The 19,333-nt window shown below is 52.3% G+C and overlaps 1 protein-coding gene and 1 pseudogene across 15 annotated transcripts in view; both read right to left on the bottom strand.

Moving 5' to 3' along the window:
• MSI2 (musashi RNA binding protein 2) overlaps positions 1-19,333 on the bottom strand; it is a 406,300-nt gene that overhangs the window by 47,194 nt on the left and 339,773 nt on the right. For all 15 annotated transcript variants that reach the window (XR_011562222.1, XM_070774274.1, XM_070774272.1 and 12 more), the window contains 2 exons: positions 11,445-11,559; positions 278-352 (listed from right to left, as the gene is read on the bottom strand). Coding sequence is in view for 14 of the 15 variants with exons in the window: in XM_070774274.1 (XP_070630375.1) it covers positions 278-352; positions 11,445-11,559 (190 nt within the window). In the remaining variant the exon portion in view is untranslated. The remainder of the gene's footprint in view (positions 1-277; positions 353-11,444; positions 11,560-19,333) is intronic.
• LOC139177716 (Krueppel-like factor 5 pseudogene) lies at positions 359-11,438 on the bottom strand (annotated as a pseudogene).

Here is a 19,333-nt window from a genome sequence, read left to right as displayed (position 1 = left end):
GGGAGAGAGAACTAGGAAGGAGCTCCAGAAAAGGGAGGGGGAGCGGACAGAGGGCTCCTGATCAATACTCCCCCGCCCCCCACAAGTCATTTTCTGTGACCCGGCACCCGTGAAACACTTCAGTTAATCAGAAACTGCATTCTGACCCAGTTAGATCTATAGGCTGGTCTGTGAATGGACTTAAGTATGAGCTGCTTCTCCTTAGGGCCCCTCCCCCCCCCACCCAATGCAGTCCACCTCCCACGTCCCCAAAGCCCCAGGAGACAAAGCCACTCACCTGGGAACTGATAGCCATAGCTAGGAGCAAATCCGGGGTAGCCGCGGCCATAGGTTGCCACAAAGTTGGGGTAGCCTTGAACACAGAGAGAAAGACCATGTCAGTGAGTGCAGCCGCCTCGGGTGGGAGAAGCTGGAGAGGGGTGGGAGTGAGAAACAGCGTGAGTTATTTTCCTCCACAAAGTGACTGTCTCCAGTGGGGGGTCTTTACCCAGGGCCTGGGGTCACCACTCACCCACGGCTGGGGCACCACCGTCAGCCTGCTGGGGACTAGACCCTATTTGGGCAGCTGCTACTGCTGCTAAGTTGCTTCAGTCGTGTCCAACTCTGTTCGACCCCACAGACGGCAGCCCACCAGGCTCCGCCGTCCCTGGGATTCTCCAGGCAAGAACCCTGGAGTGGGTTGCCATTTCCTTCTCCAGTGCATAAAAGTGAAAAGTGAAAAGGAAGTCGCTCAGTCATGTCCGATTCTTCGTGTCCCCATGGATTGCAGTCTACCAGGCTTCTTTGTCAATGGGATTTTCCAGGCAAAAGTACTGGAGTGGGTTGCTATTGCCTTCTCCGTCTAAAACAGTATACATTCAGTATGAGTCCTCAGGTGAGCTTTTAAATGAGAAGACTTTGTATAAATTTTTGTGCAGCCCGGGTAATCGCAGTAGTGGATGTGCCGTTTCTCCAAGTCGGAGTTACTCCTTCTATTGTATCTGACAGGCTGGATGTTTTGTGAAGTAACTGGCAGGGTGGCAGGTAAATTTGGATTATGAATTGCCAGCAGCACAGGATGGAGGTGGGGTTAAATTCTGAAGCATCTCTGCTTGTCTATCTGGATTTCCAGGCTCTGAGCTTGGTGGTGACGGGGGCGGGGGCGAGGTAAGTGGCCTGCTGGAGAAGAAACTGACTTGGCATGGTGTATGTGCAAGGGGGCATGCTCTGGAATTCCTTCATGGCGGTTGGAGGGACGGCGCAGGTGTGAGCATTAAGGCCTGCCATGGCGGCCGAAACGGAAACGTTAAGAGTGTCCATTACTGCTATCTGCTTGGTAGAACTGGGCATATCTAGATCCGGTGTATTCAGGAGCTGGTACAGATGGCCCTGCTGGAGAGGGACAGAAAGATGAAGGTCTGGTGTAGGAAGTTCTTGCTTGATGAAAATATTCATCACCTCTGGAGCTGCGGTCTGGTGGGAGCTGAATATGCTGGTGAACTCGGGGAGGGCCTGGGTTGGGGCCGCGGGAGGGGCTGTCGTCTCACTCTGGTGGCTGAAAATGGTAACAAGTTGTCTTGATGTGTGTTACACACGGTCTCTGGGATTTGTAGAGGCCAGATCTCAGGTGAGTGATGTCAGGGAGGAAGACGTTCATGTTGATACTGTAAGGCAACCCTTCACTGTCAGTGAAGAACTGGGCACTGTTCTCTGGGACTGAGGCACTGTCTCGTCTATACTTTTTATGTTCTCGAATTACAGAAACTGGAGGAAGCTAGGTGTCAGGTACTTCTCCATTTCACATCTTGTCTGGACCAGCTCCTTGGCGGGCAGCCGCGGTCCTGCGGCGGGCGGCGGAGCGGGCTGCGCCTGCGGGTGGTGTTTCGGCTGCTTCAGCTCGTCGCGGGGGAAGACGGCCGTATCGCGGGCCGGGTTCGCAGCGCCCAGCAAGGGCTTGAGCTGCGCGAACACCTGCTCGTCCTGCGGGGCCGGCGGCTGGGGCACGGGTCCCAGGCGGGCGCTCATGGTCAGCACGTGCGTAACCATGGGCACTCGTGGGTGGGGCGGGGGTGGTTCCGGGCGCGGGGCGCGAGTAGAGCGCGCTTCCTACATCGCCCACGCTGCTCAGGTCCGCGAGCTTGGCTTCGGACGGACCTCTCAACTCACAAGCAGGCGCGGTTTTCAAAGGCGCGCAAGAAAAGCCAAACTCTTCCGCTCCGCCACGTGTAAATGCCGATGTCCACCCGACTACCACTTTCTCCCGCCCCGCCCCACCAGGCTCCCTAGATCCCGGGAGTCCGCTCCGCCACTGCCTGTCTCCGGGAGCGAGCTGCTAGCGCGCGTACCTGCCTCGCGACCCCTAAAACCCACATACTTTCTTGAACCTGCAGAGTAAATGCCATGCGTTAGCCCCAGACCCTGGGCCCGCTACTGGTGCTGACATTTGCAGAGCTTACCCTGAATATACTTTACCTTAAAGCTATTGACAGTAGGAGATTAAAGTTCTTGTAATGCCTCCTTCTGAGGCGGCAGCACCAGCACCATGGACAGAGCATAACTGACGGGGGTGGGGTTTACAGTCTGGGGGCAAACTCAGGGTTGACCCCGTGCTTCTGGAAAAACAGTGGGCCCAGTGAGACACGGCCCGGGAGACGCGGGGACCAGGCCGTGTCAGGCAGGGAGACGCCACCGCGTCTTCCCAAGGCACTGGGAGAACGGGGAGCTCCCGGCTGTAAACATGGACCACGAGCATCAACGCAAAGTCTCGCCGGCATTTCCCAGCAAGCATGGTCCTTCCAGGCGCCATCTCAGTGGGTACCCCGGGGGTGGTGGCTAGCTGAGGGGTGCCTGTGGAAACTGCTGCTGGGCTGTGCGTGGGGTGCAGTGGTAACCACTGGCAAGTTCTGGGGCTCATGCAGTCTTTGGTCTGTTACCAGCCCCTTCAGCTCCCTACCCTTCACTGTGCCCCTCTCCACGTCCTAGCCTCTCGATTCAGGATACAAAGAAGGCTGGGGGTAACCCTGAACGTCAGATACCCATGGCTACCCGATTCCAGCCAGCCAGGCCCCTCCGTCTCCCTCTGCTCATGTAGAATTTCAGTCTCTTCACGCTCTTAAAATACCACCCTGGTCACCCTCCCACCTAGTCTACGACCACCACCACCTGCCCAACTTGTGTTCTGGCCTCTGAGCCAGACGTCTGTGGTTGTTTTTGGCTGCTTGGCACTTGAAACCTCTCTCTGTGTTTGAGTCTCGAAAGGCCTCCCTCCTGCTCCTGCTGAGCCTGGCTGCTGGGACAGACCGTGAACCTGGGCTGGGCCAGTGGAAGTCTGCCCCAGGGGCCAGGAGGGCAGAGAAGGAGGGCAGTTCAGAATCTGTTCTGGAGTCAGCAGCACACAGAGCCCAGGGTCCACTAATACCAACAGCTGCCCCCTGACCACATCATTCTTCAGCTGTCCCTTGGTTGGACTGTGGCTGACCGCCTAGCTCCTCAGTTCCTTCCTGTCCCCCAGCCTTCCTGGCAGTTCTGTGCCTTGCCCAAGCCCCTTCCAATAATCTCCTTTACTGCTGACAGCAGTCAGAGTTATTTCTGTTGCTTTGTCACCAAAATGCTGGTAGAAAGCTGCTCTGATGGGCGGGTTTAGGACAGTCTCCACTCCCTCCAGCCATAAGGATGATAGTGACAGGTTTCCACATGTATCCCCGTGGCTCCAAACAGCAACGTAAATACCCTAGACAGGATCTGGGGGGACATCATCTGCCTTTAAGGTGGCTTCTCACAAGTTACAAGCATTTTCTGACCCTGTAGGTGATGGCTGAAGACCAGGACCATTCATGAAATTCCAGCTTGGGAGCCTCAACATGAGTTAGGGTTGGCAGGTCTTCCTGCTGCCTGCTCTGAGTGCTTTTATGCCTCATGTGTGCATGCTAAGTCGCTTCAGTCGTCTCCAACTCTTTGCAACCCAGTGGACTATAGCCTGCCAGGCTCCTCTGTCCATGGGACTCTCCAGACAAGAATACCCGAGTGGGTTGCCATGCCGTCCTCCAGGGGATCTTCTTGACCCAGGGATCGCACTTGCATCTCCTGCATTACAGGTGGATTCTTTACCGCCGAGCCACTGGGGAAGCCCCTCGGAGGTTCAGAAGTGGGCCTCACCCTTCCTCACTTCTCTGCTTATTGGAGTCACAGCTTCTGCCTTGACCGGAGGATCTGTCAAGAGCCGGGACAGAAGCTTACTGGACTGCACATCAGGAGGCGGGTTCTCCAGCCCTGCCTCTGGCCCAGGGCCATGCCATGGGGGGTGACCCCCTTTCCTTGGGGTGACTGAGTCGTGCCATCTGTAGGGACCTTTGCAGGTCCCCTGCGGTGCTAATTCTCACCAGAGACCCCAATTCTCAACAGAAACCAGTGGTGGCTCCTTTCCTTTGCTTTGGCCAGAGCCTTTCTAAATCTGCCATCGCAACTCACTGGCCAATCGATCAAAACCTGTTTACACCCCAAAAGGGTCTTATTGCTTGCTCTTTCCCCATGAGGTTTTTCTCCCAGCACCTGGTTCCTGGTTGGCAGCCGGCTGCCCAGACCAGCCAGGGTGACCTGGCAGCTTTACCCTGACTACAGAGGAACAGACCCCAGTGAGTCCGCTGAGCTCTGGCACCCGACGGGCAAAGGGTGACAGAGATGGGGACTTGGGTGCCTCAAGTGGACACACACACACTGGCTCCTTCCTTGGTATCTATTTCATGGGTGGTCTGCCCAAGTCTCCTCCAAATTAATCACCTGCTATCAAATCAGATCATTCAGCACTAGATTTCTTACCATTATTTCAACAATATTGATAAGTGGATTATATGCAAACAGCCAAATCACCACTGCTGAGGGGTTTTCCTAGTGAAAAATGGCTCCTCTGCCTCTAACTTTAGCACTGGGGTCTTACATATTTCAGTGTTAACATGATGGCAAATTACAAGCCTATGTGTGACCGCTGAGACTCCCTCAGGGTAGGTGGGGTGGAGGGTGGTGAACGCCCAGTCCCCCCCAGATTCGGGTCACCAGTACAATGCCGTTGTGTCTGCTTTCTCCCTGGCACAGGAAGGACGAAAAATGGTCAAGTTCACCCCAATCTGGGGCCTCACCCCAATCTTCCCGGACATGTCAAAATCGTCTCCTATACAACAAAGATGAGAATTTGGCATCTGCCTGAGTGGGGGATCTTATCTCCACCCCCCATCGCCGAACATCCTCTGGGTCAAGCAGATGAAATCATAAATTTATAATACAACATTACTTCAATTTTCCTCTTCATTTACTTCTGTGCAGCCCAGCTCTGCTCCAGCGGCTCACAGCCCCGGCCACACGGGGGAAATTGGCTGGCTGCATATCAATAGCACATTACAGCAGCCCCATGCAGACGCTCCATCAAGCCACATTACGGTGAGATGACCCAGCCACCACTTCCATTAGGAGCCAGGCCCCGCCCGCACTGGCCACCGCACAATTTATTTGCTCCAGTACTCTGGATGCCTGATCAATCCCACAGTAATTATCTCTTGTCACTAAAGAAAAAAACCAAACCTTCTGCCTGGATGACCACCTTTCATGCAGACGGGCTTTCCATTGTGTGTGTGGGTGGGGGAATCAGAAATCAACAAGAGATTTTGAATTTGCCAGTCCGATCATTTGGGTGATGCTGGAAAAATTCTCAGAATTGTGGCTCTAGATATTTGCTCCAACCCTAAAAGATGTCTGTGTTTTAAATGGGCACATGATGAATTCTCTTCCAGGCTCTGTGACTCAGCTAACTCAGAGTCACGGAAAACTGCTCCACCGAGGTACCCGACTTGGAAGAGACAAGAGACAAGTGCTGTTTATCCAGGGAGCTGCCAGTGAGGGACAGTCTGCTGGCGGTGTGCACACTGTTGCCTCGGGCACCAGGGCGGATCCATGAGGTCTGCATACAGATGCGATACCAAGTGCCAAGAGCTCCTCCCAGGCCACTGTCTACAAGGACCCGGGCCAACGTAATCACCTGGAGTTGCAGAGGCTCCTCCAGACTTGTGCTAGCCCATTAAAATTTAATCTAATTTAAACTATATTAAAAAAAAGTCAGATGTCTTCCTGGTGGCTCAGACGGTAAAGCGTCTGCCTACAATGCGGGAGGACCAGGGTTCGATCCCTGGGTCAGGAAGATCTCCTGGAGAAGGAAATGGCAACCCACTCCAGTATTCTTGCCTGGAAAATTCCATGGACAGAGGAGCCTGGTAGGCTACAGTCCATGGGGTCGCAAAGAGTTGGACACGACTGAGCGACTTCAATGTCAATGTCAAAAAAAGTCAAGTTCTTCAGACCCACCTTAAATACACAATAAGCACATGTAGCTACCATCTCGGGCGGTGCAGATACAGAGTTTTTCCACCATCGCGGAAAGTTCTGTGCACTGTGCTGCTCTAGAAGGAAAATGATGAGCTGAACTTTGAGTTTCCTCTGTTTACCAGAAAACAGCTGAACAAATGGAGACCTCCTTTTGGGTATGACCTCAACAGATATTTGGGGAAAGACAAATCCCAGTTGAAATTACAAATGAGTCTAGGCATGCGGCTGTATGTTCCAGCCAATCTCCTTTTGATTAGTGAATGCCAGCAGATTACAGCTCCTTGCCCCTTCCAGACCAAAAAAAAAAATTATTTTGGCTTTCATTTCTGAGGGGCTTAATGTCGGGGGGCACTGGGTCAGGATTTCACAGTGTGGGTGAGAATGTCCCTGGCTTTCTGGAGCCGGTCAACCGTCTGTCTCCACTTCTGGGCCCGTGAGGCGAAGCTTTTTTACAAAGCCTCAGCAATGAGGTATTTCTCTACTACTAGTATCAAACATGTTACATAGTGTGTGCCCAGCGAGGTCAAGATAGAAGAGATAGGATTATGTGTCTGAAGGCAGAGAAGGCCAAGAGGAATCAGATATAGCAACAATAATCATGTTTGCTTTTACTGAGTCTACCTTCATTTGAGAAAAACCAGAGATTCTAATGCGCTGGGTGGGCAAGGCAGAGAACAAAGTCTGAGGGCTGCAAAAATACCTTTCCTAGGGGTGTTGCTTGATTTTGGTTTTGGCTGTCTCAAAGGCAGGGAACGATGACTCCTTCTCTGCTACACTTTCTTCAAGGAGTTCCCATTGGGCTGATTATTCCAATGATTCTGTTAAAGGCTATGAAAACCAAAAACCAAAGCAACTGTAGGTTTCTTCCCAAGAAGGCTGGCCGGCACATCAAGAGAGATCAAGAAAGAGTAACTGCGCAACGATATCCTCATCAGTCTCCCTCTGATGAGACCTCCCAAAGTACGGAGAAAATCTTAAAGGGCATTTAAAAATTAGTTCCATGGTTTCCAAGTCATTTATAGATGAGGGTGTCTGCTGTCTCACTAGAATGTCATCTCCTGATACCAGAGACTTCTTTCTCTGCTGCCACCTCAGACTCTAGAGGTACTCAACAGATACTTGTTGAGTGAGTGGATTTAAAAGCTTTAGCGGTTTATAGTCTCAATTCTAAAAATCTCTACCAGTGTTACATAATTTTCTATCCTTTCAACAACAAAAATTTTAATCATAGGAACCTCATCTCCTTAACGAACTTAAATGGAAGTGTCTCTGTGTGAGCCCAGCTCATTAACCAAATTGGTGGTGGTGGTGATGATGGTGATTCTAAGACGGATACGGAGACCAATGCACCGTGGAGCTGGGGACCCAGGTGACTGACGGGGTCAGGTCAGGCCATCCTGCCAAAGGATTAGACTCCGGTGATGCCATCCCTTAAGAGGGAAAAAGCAAGTCACAGTGCAGCAGATGGCATCTTCCTCGCCCAAGAGTCCAGGGACTCGGGGTGCCCAGCTGGACCTGCAGGCAAAATGCAGTGCAGTCCTGGGAAGATCCTGGAGAGCACATCAGAGAAGGCCTGGCGGAGACCCCAGCCCGGCTCGGGGTGGGGGGCAACAGGTCGACCAGACTGTAGACTGTGGGCTTGTTTCCTGGGTGCTGGTCTGATTCCCACCTCTGCTGAGCTGGTTCCTGACTGGGGGCACATGTGGGGACCTCTCAGGATGCCCCATCTCGGCAGGCATCCGGACGGCCTCAACACAGTAGCTGGGGGATTCAGGAGAGCCAGGGGCGAGGAGGCTTGGAGTCCAATGCATGGATCTCCTTGGGAGGCAGAAATTCAAAGACAATCCAACTCCTCTGACTGGGGGTCTGATCCGAGGATGAGGGTGCAGGAGCCAGGGCACAAGTCACACACAGAGGCAGGTCAAGCAATGCTCTTGGTCACTGGCAGGAAGGGGTCCCAAGTGGAGGGTGTCAGGCAGCTACGCGGATGGTAATTTGCCCAGGGCTCCCCAGTATGTTACTAATAACTGCTCCCAGATTGAGTATATATTACTGTGTTTTGTTGATTGGAAGACACATTTCTTTTGTTTCAAACATCTTAATATCCCAAAAGTGGTCATCATCTCTCAATGAGGTTTGGTTAAGCATAAATTCTTTCTTTCTAAATAGTACACAATGTGTATCCTTGAATTTGATGAAACGCAGCACTGGCTGAGCACGGTATGGTTTCATTTATCCTCAACACCCCCTGAAGTGTGGGCTCCCACCTCCCGACGGAGGGGTAACTGCAGGGCGGCGGGGCTGTCCCTCCCCACGTCACACACTGACCAGGAGAGAAGCCTACATCCCAGGATTTCAGAGTCCCGAGCCTTTCTTGAGGGTCCACACAGCCTCCCACGGTGGATGCTGAACCCACACCAGCAGTTCAGCTCAGAGAGCTCTCTGCCTGCTTGGTGGAGGAGGCAAGCCTCTGAGATCCGAGGGGGCCTGGCCGGGGCATGGGGCATTCCCTGGTGGGAGCCTCGACCAGAGCCATGCGTGCAGAAGGCCAGCCCTTAAGCAGCAAGGGTGGGGGTGATGGGGTGAGCTGGGGGCGGGATGCCTCAAGAACCAACAGACTCACCCACAAGGACATCTGAAACTAACCATCACTACCTCTTCACTGCAGCTCAGAGAAGTCACGATTTGGAACGTGAGAGGACACAGTTGGGGCAGATGAGCAAACACTTGGCATTTATCACGTTCCCACCCCTCAGCGAGCAGGAGCTAATCGGACTGTGTCTAGAGAAGCACGGCCCACTCGGGTCTGCCCCCCACCAGCTGCAGCCAAGGCCACTGGGCCCATCACCTCTCCCCACACACACTGCCTGGACCTGCCCCACCAGCAGACTTGCTGGCCCTTGGGGTTCCACGCTAGGACCCTCACATCCCAGCTACTCGGTCCGCATTGTCCTCGGCTTGTTCATGCCTCACATCCTAGCTGAGAGGCCACCTCTGCACGGGAGGTGTTTCCGGATTCCTGCGACTGGCTTCCGTTTGTCATCACATGCCTGTGAAGCGCCTCACGACTCGATCACGAGTAATCCCACACCTGTGTGGTGCACTGATAAATGTCACCTCTCTCTGCTCCGTGAGGGCAGGGCCCACAGCTGCCTTGTTAAGTTCTGCTGCCCTGGGTGGGCCCTGGGCCAGGCAGGCAGAGGGCCTCCAGGACTGCTTGCTGTTGAATGCCTCCTGCAGCCAGCGAGGCCCCTGCCTGGGCGCCCGTTAGGAAACCTCTGGTCTCTGGAACCCTGAGACCTTGCTTGGCATCTGGGGAGGGCACAACTGAGCCGCACTTAGCTCTTCGTCAGCTGATGTGAATGAGTTTACTTCTTTCCACACCTCTGCCTCCCCAGGAAGAAAACCAGCTTACTCTTCCAGCATATAAAGGGTACTCAGGGAGAGGCAGAAAGGTGGGGGCACTTCCTGAAGATCTGGACCCCAAAACTCTCCCCATTTGATGCCCTAGAGCCTTTATAGTCAACAATTAAAACTTCAAGAATCTGAAAGCCAGCAGGTGGTAATGGGCTCAACTCTTTTTTAAGATTTGATTTTAAAGTTCAAAGCAATTAATCCATTTGGGGTTTCTTTTGGTTTACAACATAAAGTAAAGGCCGTATAAAAATTATCTTTTACAGCAAGAGCTACATGAATGTCTTGTAGTCAACCAGGAAATAATTATCACCAATTTTTAAAAAATTTAATTTCTTTATAATAATTAAACTTGTACATAGAAATACATTTAGTTTAGGCTCTTTAACTTTTTCTACCGACAGGCACCTTCCTATATGCCACACTATTTTAATTATCGTAGTTTTATACTATGTTCTGATATATGATCAAACTCTCTTTTTTTCTCGTTTCTCTTTAAAAAATTTTTTTCTTATTTATAGTCATGTGTTTCAACTTCCACATAAGTGTTAGAACCATTTGGCCAACTTTTAAAGAATTACAATGGGAACTTTCCCTGAAACTCTGTTAAAGTGAAAAGTTAATTTAAGAATTAGCATCTCAGCCATTTTGAGAATTCTCATTCCACTTTTTAAAGTTCCACAAAATAACTTTACGTGCTTCTGTTTTTTCCACAGACAAATAGATACAATTATTTTTAAGAATTTATAAAGCCAAGAAAAGTTTTATAAATTTAAAACTGAGCAAGGAGTGATTCAAACACCAGCAAATCTGAAAATACACAAAGAGCTTATCAAACAATATAGAAGAGAGACTCTTAGCCAAACCAAATGAAACCCATTAAAACTAGACAGGCTGTGTGCCTGAATGGAATTTCACCATTAACTACCATTCATCCCATTTAATTAGTATTTTCCCAACACACAATAACCTGCACTAAAATACCGTTCTCTCGCCTTGAAATTTCTAATTATTGTTGCGAACCACACCATTACGCTTCTCCACTGCTTTCTCCATCTTTCATGCCATTTAAGTGGCAAGATTTTCAATTATCTACAGAGGACGGACAGCGATACCTTTAAGGAAGGGGCATAATGTGCAACTCAATTTCTCTAAAGGCCAGGAGAGATCATTTTTCGTCAGAACAAACACACTTGTCTTTCATCTTTTTTTTTTTTTTTTTTTTGCAAATAAAGAATAAAACAGGTTATTTAAGACATCCATTTAAATGCAAATTTTGATATCCCAAGAGAAAAATGTTAATCATTTAAACAGACAGGATTATTTCCCACCCATGCCATATCCCCTCCTCTTCCAAGTTAGAGACAATGCAGCCTCAGCCCACATAAGTTTAAGTCAGGCAGGAGTCCTTAGGTGTTTAAGAGCTCCATGTCAGTAGTGAAGCCTGAGGCAAAGAAAGTAACTTTTCCTCCTTTTGAAAAAGGGAATGGAAAGGGGAAAGAATAATATCAAGTATCTCCGATGAGTCAGGCATCTATATTTCTGCTAATTTGGTGGTCTCAACTGTCTTGCAAGAGGGATTACCATCCTCATAGATAGATGGGGAAGCTGATGCTTGGACAGATGAAGCAGCTTGCCCAGCTGGAGGGTGACCCGGTTCCCAGGCCCTGGCCCAGACTCACCCAGCATCCCCATGCCAAGCATGAAAGCGTCCATGGTGTAAGGCAGTCCCCGGGCCCGGCCTCTCGTCCCAGGTGGGAACATGACTTCCTTCGGCTGAGCTTTCTTACATTCTACCTGTTAAACAAAAAAGTGAACAAATGAGATGCAAATGAATTCCATGTAAATGTCAAATGCAGAACTGATCTGGTTACCAGCTAAGTTATTTTTAGCCTCGCTCCTTACTCACTGTAAAAATAGCCATGCCGAGTAAATGGCCTGCAAAACAAATATTGAAGAAAACACACAACTTGTACAAATCCTGCTTTAGAAAAACCTACAAGGATGAGATTGGGTTTGGAGAGGAGGCTAGGACGTCAGCTGAAGAGGCACAGGCGTGGGTTGGACCTCAGACTGAAACCTGTGCAGAAGGCAGGAGAGGTAAAGAGACTGGCAATGGCTGCTGGATGCATCTGTGGATAGTAACAACAGCAACAGTAATAATCCATCATCATTATGCGGCCCTTGACACATTTACACATTTCTCTATCAGGTCAGTGACTCTTCATATCAGGCCATCTGATCCTGTGTCTCACTAAATAGACTGGTTAGTTAAGACGAACCTAGACAGCATATTGAGAAGCAGAGACCTTACTTTGCCAACAAAGGTCCATCTAGTCAAGGCTTTGGTTCTCCCAGTAGTCAGGTATGGATGTGAGAGTTGGACTATTAAGAAAGCTGAGCACAGAAGAATTGATGCTTTTGAACTGTGGTGTTGGAGAAGACTCTTGAGAGTCCCTGGGACTGCGAGGAGATCCAACCAGTCCATCCTAAAGGAAATCAGTCCTGAATATTCACTGGAAGGATGGATGCTGAAGCTGAAACTCCAATACTTTGGCCACCTGATGTGAAGAACTGACTCACTGGAAAAGACCCTGATGCTGGGAAAAGATTGAAGGTGGGAGGAGAAGCGGACAACAGAGGATGAGATGGTTGGATGGTATCACCGACTCAATGGACATGAGTTTGAGTAAGCTCTGAGAGTTGGTGATGGACAAGGAAGCCTGGTGTGCTGTGGTCCAGGGGTTCGCAAAGAGTCAGACATGACTGAGTGACTGAACTGAAGTAGTCTTAGCTTCATATCATAGATGAGAAAACCAAGCATCCAAAGGCTTGTGAAACCCACTTATAAGCCATGTCCCAGTAGGTGAGGGACAGGAAGTTGGATTTTTAAAAATTTCTAGGTCAGTGATGCCACCATCTCCATAAAACCTGCCCCAGCACACTCCCACCAGAAGTAATAAGATTAAACACGGATTTACTTTGCAGCTATGTCTTCAAGTGGTTGCTAATCTTTCCTGTTTCCCCCTCTGCCTCCAAAACGCCTTAATCCTGTTCTGCTCACATCCAGAAGTCGTTTACTTAGCAACCTTAATGGTATGTAATGCCAACCCCAGGGAGGGAGTGAAGCTGTTGCCCGCTGAAGCTCCTACACCGTTATTTCAGTAGTGTTCTTCAGGCCCCTGCTCAGCGCTTATGTGCTTTCAGTTTACAGACACGTAACAAGCACCTCTAAAAGGTAGTCAGTCCCATTGATGATGAAGGCAGAATGTTGTAGGGCAAGGCAGGGGTGCTTAAGGCTGAAGAAACGAACAGCACGGCAGCCTGATGGTGATGCAGGAAAGACAAGGCTCAGGTTATCTTTTGCTAAAAGGCAGTCTGGGGCCATATGGCACAGGAGCCGAAACTCCACATTGCTCAACAACTGCTGAGGGGTCACTACCACACAGACAGTTACTATTGCTCACGGCACAACTGAGAGATGAAGAAAAAGTTAAAATGGTCTGTGATGCACTTTGTTTTCAGAAGGACCTACACGAGTTATCCCTTTTAGAGATATTCTCATTCCAAATACTTCAATTAAAAAATAGTTCTGTGCTTAAGGCTAGGGGAAGCTTTAATCACCTAAAATATTAACTCCTCTTTCTTCAAAGATGCTGGATCATAAGTATTACTGTTGCTCTTCAAAGGGTGATAACCACTCGTTTTTAAAAGATGGACAAAATGAGTCAACATTCATGACTGGTATGTTTAATACAAAGAGTTTTTCTAGATTAAGAGGAATGAGCATCCCCAAAGAGAGATGGGTAAAGGACACGGACAGGAAACTCACAAAAGTCCAATAAGGGAGCATACATTCCCGAAGGAGACATCATCTTTTGCAACCCAGACTGACTGTGATGAAAGGGTCATTTGGTGTCAGAGTCCCTGAGAGTATGGGGAACAGGGGTGGAAACGGGCAGGTATTTTTCTGGAGGGCAACCTGATGAGTAGTAAAGGCCACAGATGTACACACCCTGTGACCAGTAATCCTACGTACAGGGATTTATCCCACAGGGATGAGGCTATTCACCACAAGCATTAATTATAATTTTTTTAAAAAGGAAATTCAAACATTCCGAGAACGGAGAGTCAGGCTGCGTTTGGCTCACCCAAGCTGACTGAAAGCTATGCAGAGACGGAGAAGCAGGCTGATAGGAATATACACTGGTACTGGAAAACCCTCAGTCCTGGGTGAACCAGGATGGTTGGTCACCTGAACTGCAAGAGGTGGGGACAAAACCAAGTGTATATATCACCCACGGGAAAAATACTAAAAAAAAAAACAAAATCACACCAAATTCGTCTTGAATGACTTTGTGCTTCATTTCCATTGTGCATTCTTTAAAAAAGAAATTATTAATTTACTGGCGGCATTGGGTGTCAGTGGCGGCACACAGGATCTTTCATCGTGGTGTGTGGGTTTAGCTGTCTCACAGCGTGTGGAATCTTAGCTCCCAGACCAAGAATCGAACCCGCGTCCCTGCACTGGAGGGCAAATTCTTCACCACCAGACCACCAGGGAAGTCCCTCCCTTGTACATGCTGCCATTAGTCCTTATTCTCCCAGTTTTTTTTTTTTTTTGCTTTAAGCATTACTCTTGCCAGCGGGGTGGGGTGATTTGCAGGAAATAAATTCACGAGAATCGGGTCTTTCAGATGCCTCTCCAAAGCCCAGGGTTGACGCTGTGCTCCTGGAGTCCAGGTCTCACCCCTGGGCCTCAGAAGCAGGCTGAGAAGCCACATCTGGAAGTGCCTGCCCAGGCCTGGGGAGATAGGTGTGCTGTGCAGAGGCAGACAGATAATTACGTGACGCAAACACCAGGCTCTGGGATAACACGCTAAGCGGCTCGCTTCCTAATAGTCCTATCGGTGACAGTCTACCGCACTGTCTTATGAAAATCTGCTGCCTGTTTCCAGGCAACCTGATCAACGAAATTTCAGGTTTATACAATTTTCATTTGGGAGACATAAAGGCTAACTGACTGTAATGGGAGTATGTTCAACAAACCCACCTACTCTTCCTCTCGCTGAACGGGGCTGGCAGCTCCGCTGAGCTCTGCTTTGTCTCGTCCGCTCCCGTTTCGGGCAGCACTGGCTGCCTGGGTTCTGTCAACCCCCTGCCGCCCGCCGTGTCAACAGTGAGGGCTCCCGGGGACCTGAGTGACAGGACAGGCAGCCGTCGCCCCAGGGGGCCTGGCCCCCACCCCACCTCCTCTGATGATCTGGGATGGAGGAAGCACACAGAAGGGGAAAGGGGCATAGATCTGTCTGCTTGGATTGTGTCCTTGCAGTGGGCTAGGGGCTTGCTGAGGATGCTACTCTGGCCTTCGCCCACCAGACTGGCAGAAGCCTCGTGTCTCCCACCAGATTGCGTGTTCAGGCCAAGGATCAGGGTCAGCCTCTACTTCCTGGTTCCTCCGAGAGCAGGGACTGACTTGCATGCTCCTTAGGGTCAAGGAGATACAACCACTTAATGCCACAGTGCTGAGGGGTGCGGCGTGCCCAGTGAGTGCCAGGCGGAAGGGGTGCAGAGACACATAGGGCATATAAGGCAGCACCCTGGCCACTGTCTGTCAGTCTGAGAAAGGAGCAGGTCCTGACTGCGCTGTTCTCCCAACACAGGCCAACACTCTTCGCTCAACCTTGTCACTTCTGGGCCTGTTGGCCTCCGTAGCTTCTTGAATTGGAGCACATTTGAGTCAACCCATCCCCACTATTTTCCCACGGGGTCCTGGGCAGACCAGAGAACGTGGCTTGAGCACTGAAGCCAGAAGCCCAACGGGGGAACCCTGCCCATCTCTGCAGCTCCATGCATGTGGTCACCTGGCCGCATGCTGTCCCAGTTTTCAACTGCCGAGTGACCAACTCCCCCCACACGTGGTGGCTCTGAGCACTAATTTATCTTCCTTCCTGGGCTTCTGAGTGCAAAGTGGACCCAGCGGGGCTATTGCTTGTGGTCAATCGTGTAGTTGTGGTCAGACGGTGGCTGGGGCGGCAGCCAGAGGAAGCCTGCCTCGGGGGAGGGCCAAGAGGCCTTTCTCCCTCCCACGGCGGGCAGCGGACACTGCTTCGGCAGGCACCGTTCACGATGGCTTCTCCAGGGCATGCGGGCTTCTCCCAGCATGGGGGCAGAGACCCAACAGTGTCCGAAAACCATGAGCATCCCAAGGGACCACGCAGAAGCCACCCGGCTTCCCACAACCCCACCTTGGGTGTCACGGCTACTTCCATCACCGGCTACTGGTTACACTGGGCCAGCCTGGATCCGGTGTGGGAGGGCAACATGCAGTGAGCACACAGGACTGTGGGACCCACGGCGACTGGCTGGCTGGGGGCGGTGGGCACCGAGGGCTGCCTTCACCACGGGGCCCAAGGCAGGGCACAGAAGCTCCCCTCCCAGGGCGGTCCTGGAGATGCCCGTCTGGCTCTCTGGATACACAGAGGCAAAATGGGAGTGGTTCTCCTGGGGATCAGATCTCCAGTTCCTTCAGCGCCATCCCTCTGGTAAGAGCCCCTCGTTGATGGTAAATGCTCCCACCACCCACCCGAAGTGCTTGCTCTTGGGCAGGCCTGGGGAGGGGGGCCCCGCCTGAGGAAGGAGCACCTCTGAGGCTTGGGTCTCGGGTCTCCCCAAATTAACAGCTCAGACCCCACCTCCGCAGCTTCTCACCATCGCTTGGCACTGCCGCTGCTTCAGCTGGCGACTAGATAACGGCGCCTGGGGGTGCAGCAGGAGGTGGCGCAGGGGATTCCAGGTGGGTCTGCGCTCGCAGGAAGCCTCGGAGGCCACCTGTGACCGACTGCTCATGCCAGGAAGACGAGGTCTCCCGTTTGAACTTTGACGGCTGGCAAAGCCAGCAAGTAAGCCCACACCGGGATCCAGACGCCAGCGATGTGCCGACCCCCAGAACTTCATGAGTCTGCTTTAGAGTTCCAAACATGCTGTTGTGCTTGGCCAACTCGCCTTGCAGGAGACGGTGTGGCTTCCCTGCAGCCCTGCGGTGACGGGCTCAGAAGGAAGCCCGTCTTCAAAGACAGGACAGCTGAGGCGGCCGTCCGTCCAGAGGGTGAATCAGAGCCCGCTGCAAGCCTGATGCGTGGTCTCCAGCCCTCTGCACGGGCTGCTTATTGTGCTGCTCCTCTGCCTCTGCCCGTTGGATCCAAAGCAACTCAGCGAGGAGGTCTACTGTTTCTAACTCTCTACTTTGAAACAATTTCAAAAGGACAGCACAAAGGACGCTGCACACCCTTTTCCGATAGCTCAGCTGGTAAAGAATCCACCTGTAATGCAGGAGACCCTGGTTCGATTCCTGGGTTGGGAAGATCCGCTGGAGAAGGGATAGGCTACCCACTCCAGTATTCTTGGGCTTCCCTAGTGGCTCAGCTGGTAAAGAATCTGCCTGCAAAGTGGGAGACCTGGGTTTGATCCCTGGGTTGGGAAGATTCTCTGGAGAAGGGAACGGCTACCCACTTCAGTATTCTGGCCTGGAGAGTTCCATGGACTGTATATATGTCCACGGGGTCACAAAGAGCTGGACACGAATGAGCAACTTTCACTTTCACACCCTTTTCCAGTCATCTGTTGTGAACACTTCATGCCTTCTGCTTTATCATTTGCACACTCTTTGTCGCTAACCATGTTATTTTTTCCTGAACTATCTGAGAGTAAGCTGCATACATTACACTTTGCATCTCCTGAACATAAAGATATTTTCTCATGTGAGCACAGCGCGGTTAGCAACCTCAGGACATTTACTATCTATGAAAGTATTTGTATCCAACTGCCTTCCATGTTCCTGTTCTGCCAGTGGATCCAACGATCCCTGTACTGCCATACGGACGCTGTACAGCAGGAAGCTGAGGCCCAGGACGTCATACACGGCGCCGGCGCTGCAGAACCATGAGTGGGGAGACGGGGTTTGAACCCAGGCCCACCTAGTGTCCTGGCCCAACCAGGGCAGCAGGCCCGGTGCCACCCTCTCTCGGGGGACGGGCAGGCGGGGGGGCGCGACTTGGCACTGACTTTGGAGACAGCGCCGGGACTGCAGCAGGGATGGCTTTCCTGCAGCCATTCTCAGCGGCCGCCTGCGCCCCACCGGCCCGCAGCCCGCGCAAAGGCCAGCTCCCGCCAGGCACCTTCTGTAAGAGATGGGCAGCCCCAGGAGGACGCCCAGGTCTGAGACATGAAAAGGCTTTTGTCTTCCCAAGGTCTCTACACAAACGGCCCCAGTCAGCACGTGCCCCAGGGCTGGGCCTCAGCCTGGGGAAACCCAGCCCTGTGCCCGCAGCCTTCGCTCGCCCTGTAGCACAAGGGCGCTCTGTGCGGCCTGAAGGGGCCAGTGTCTGCAGCTCCGCTTCCTCCCCCGCAAGGGTCACATAAGCAAGGACTTACCCTCCAGGGACAGAGGGGTCGACTTCAAAGGATGAAGGTCCACAGCTGCGCAGAGACTGACCTGGGCCGCCGGGCTGGCGGGAGGGCAGAGGAGGGCCACAGCGGTGGGTGGGCCTCTCGGGGCAGCCAGGCACCCGGGGGACGGCTGGTAGCTTCTGCCGCAGGCGCCACCCTTCTGCGGAGCTCCCGGCAAAAGACACCTGGCCACGGGCAAGAAGCTGCACCCCCTCCCCAGAGGGCTCTGTGGGCTCTGGGCTGGCCCTGCACCTCTGAAGCCCCACGCTGACGCCACCTTCCACTCTGAGTGGAAGGGCTGAAGACCCTCAGGTGTAAGCATTCTGGGGTCCCAGCTTGAGCAGGCAGCTCCCCCGTGTCTCCAGTGAGGCAGGAGAGCTGAGCTGCCCCCTGAAACCCCACAAGGCACCCACCACGGCATCCCTGGCTCAGCCTTCTCCCCCTGCCTGCTGCTCTTACGCCGTCTCTGCCAGTCACAGGCTTTTCCAGACACGCCAGGAGAGTGGCCCTCACGGGGCTCTGGCTTTCGGGAACCCACAGAACAAGACAAAGCCTGGGTGAGCTCCTCGGAGGGGAGCCAAGTCCACAATCCCGCCTTGTGCCCGGTGCCCGGAGCCAGCCTTAAGAGCACAGAATGTGCTGGAGAACACGTGGTTGTGGCAGATGAAGACATGGGCCCCCATTCAGCCATTGCTCCCAGCTTCAGGGCGTCCGCCAGCTGAGGGCCTGGCTGCAGACATGCACCCTGGAAGCCCCAGCAGCTGCCCCGGGGAGACCCAGGCCTTGACTACAGTAGGGCGGGGCGTCTAGCAATCCTGCTGCACCCCACCTCACCAGAGCCAGCTCTTCTGCCCTCTGCAAACTCAGGAGGACCCTCAGCCAGGTGACCGGCCAGGGTGAGCGGAAGGGAGGTCTGCACGTACTCGCCGCCCTTTCTCCCTGACATCTCCACCAGGGACTGCCCTTGCAGACGGGGATCAGCATGCAGCCAGGCACCAGAGGTCCATTTGTACAGATGACTTGTCCTGCTCCAAGGCAAAGGGGTCCCCACCGATAGGTGACCCCCACCCCGATGGGGTTTAAGGAGGTGGGTGTTACTGTTCAAACTGAAATAGAAAGACCA

The sequence above is a fragment of the Bos indicus genome, chromosome 19 (genome assembly GCF_029378745.1).
Source record: "Bos indicus isolate NIAB-ARS_2022 breed Sahiwal x Tharparkar chromosome 19, NIAB-ARS_B.indTharparkar_mat_pri_1.0, whole genome shotgun sequence".
Lineage (NCBI taxonomy): Eukaryota > Metazoa > Chordata > Mammalia > Artiodactyla > Bovidae > Bos > Bos indicus.
Note: the sequence above shows the minus strand (reverse complement) of the source record. Positions and strands in the feature narration are given on the sequence as shown.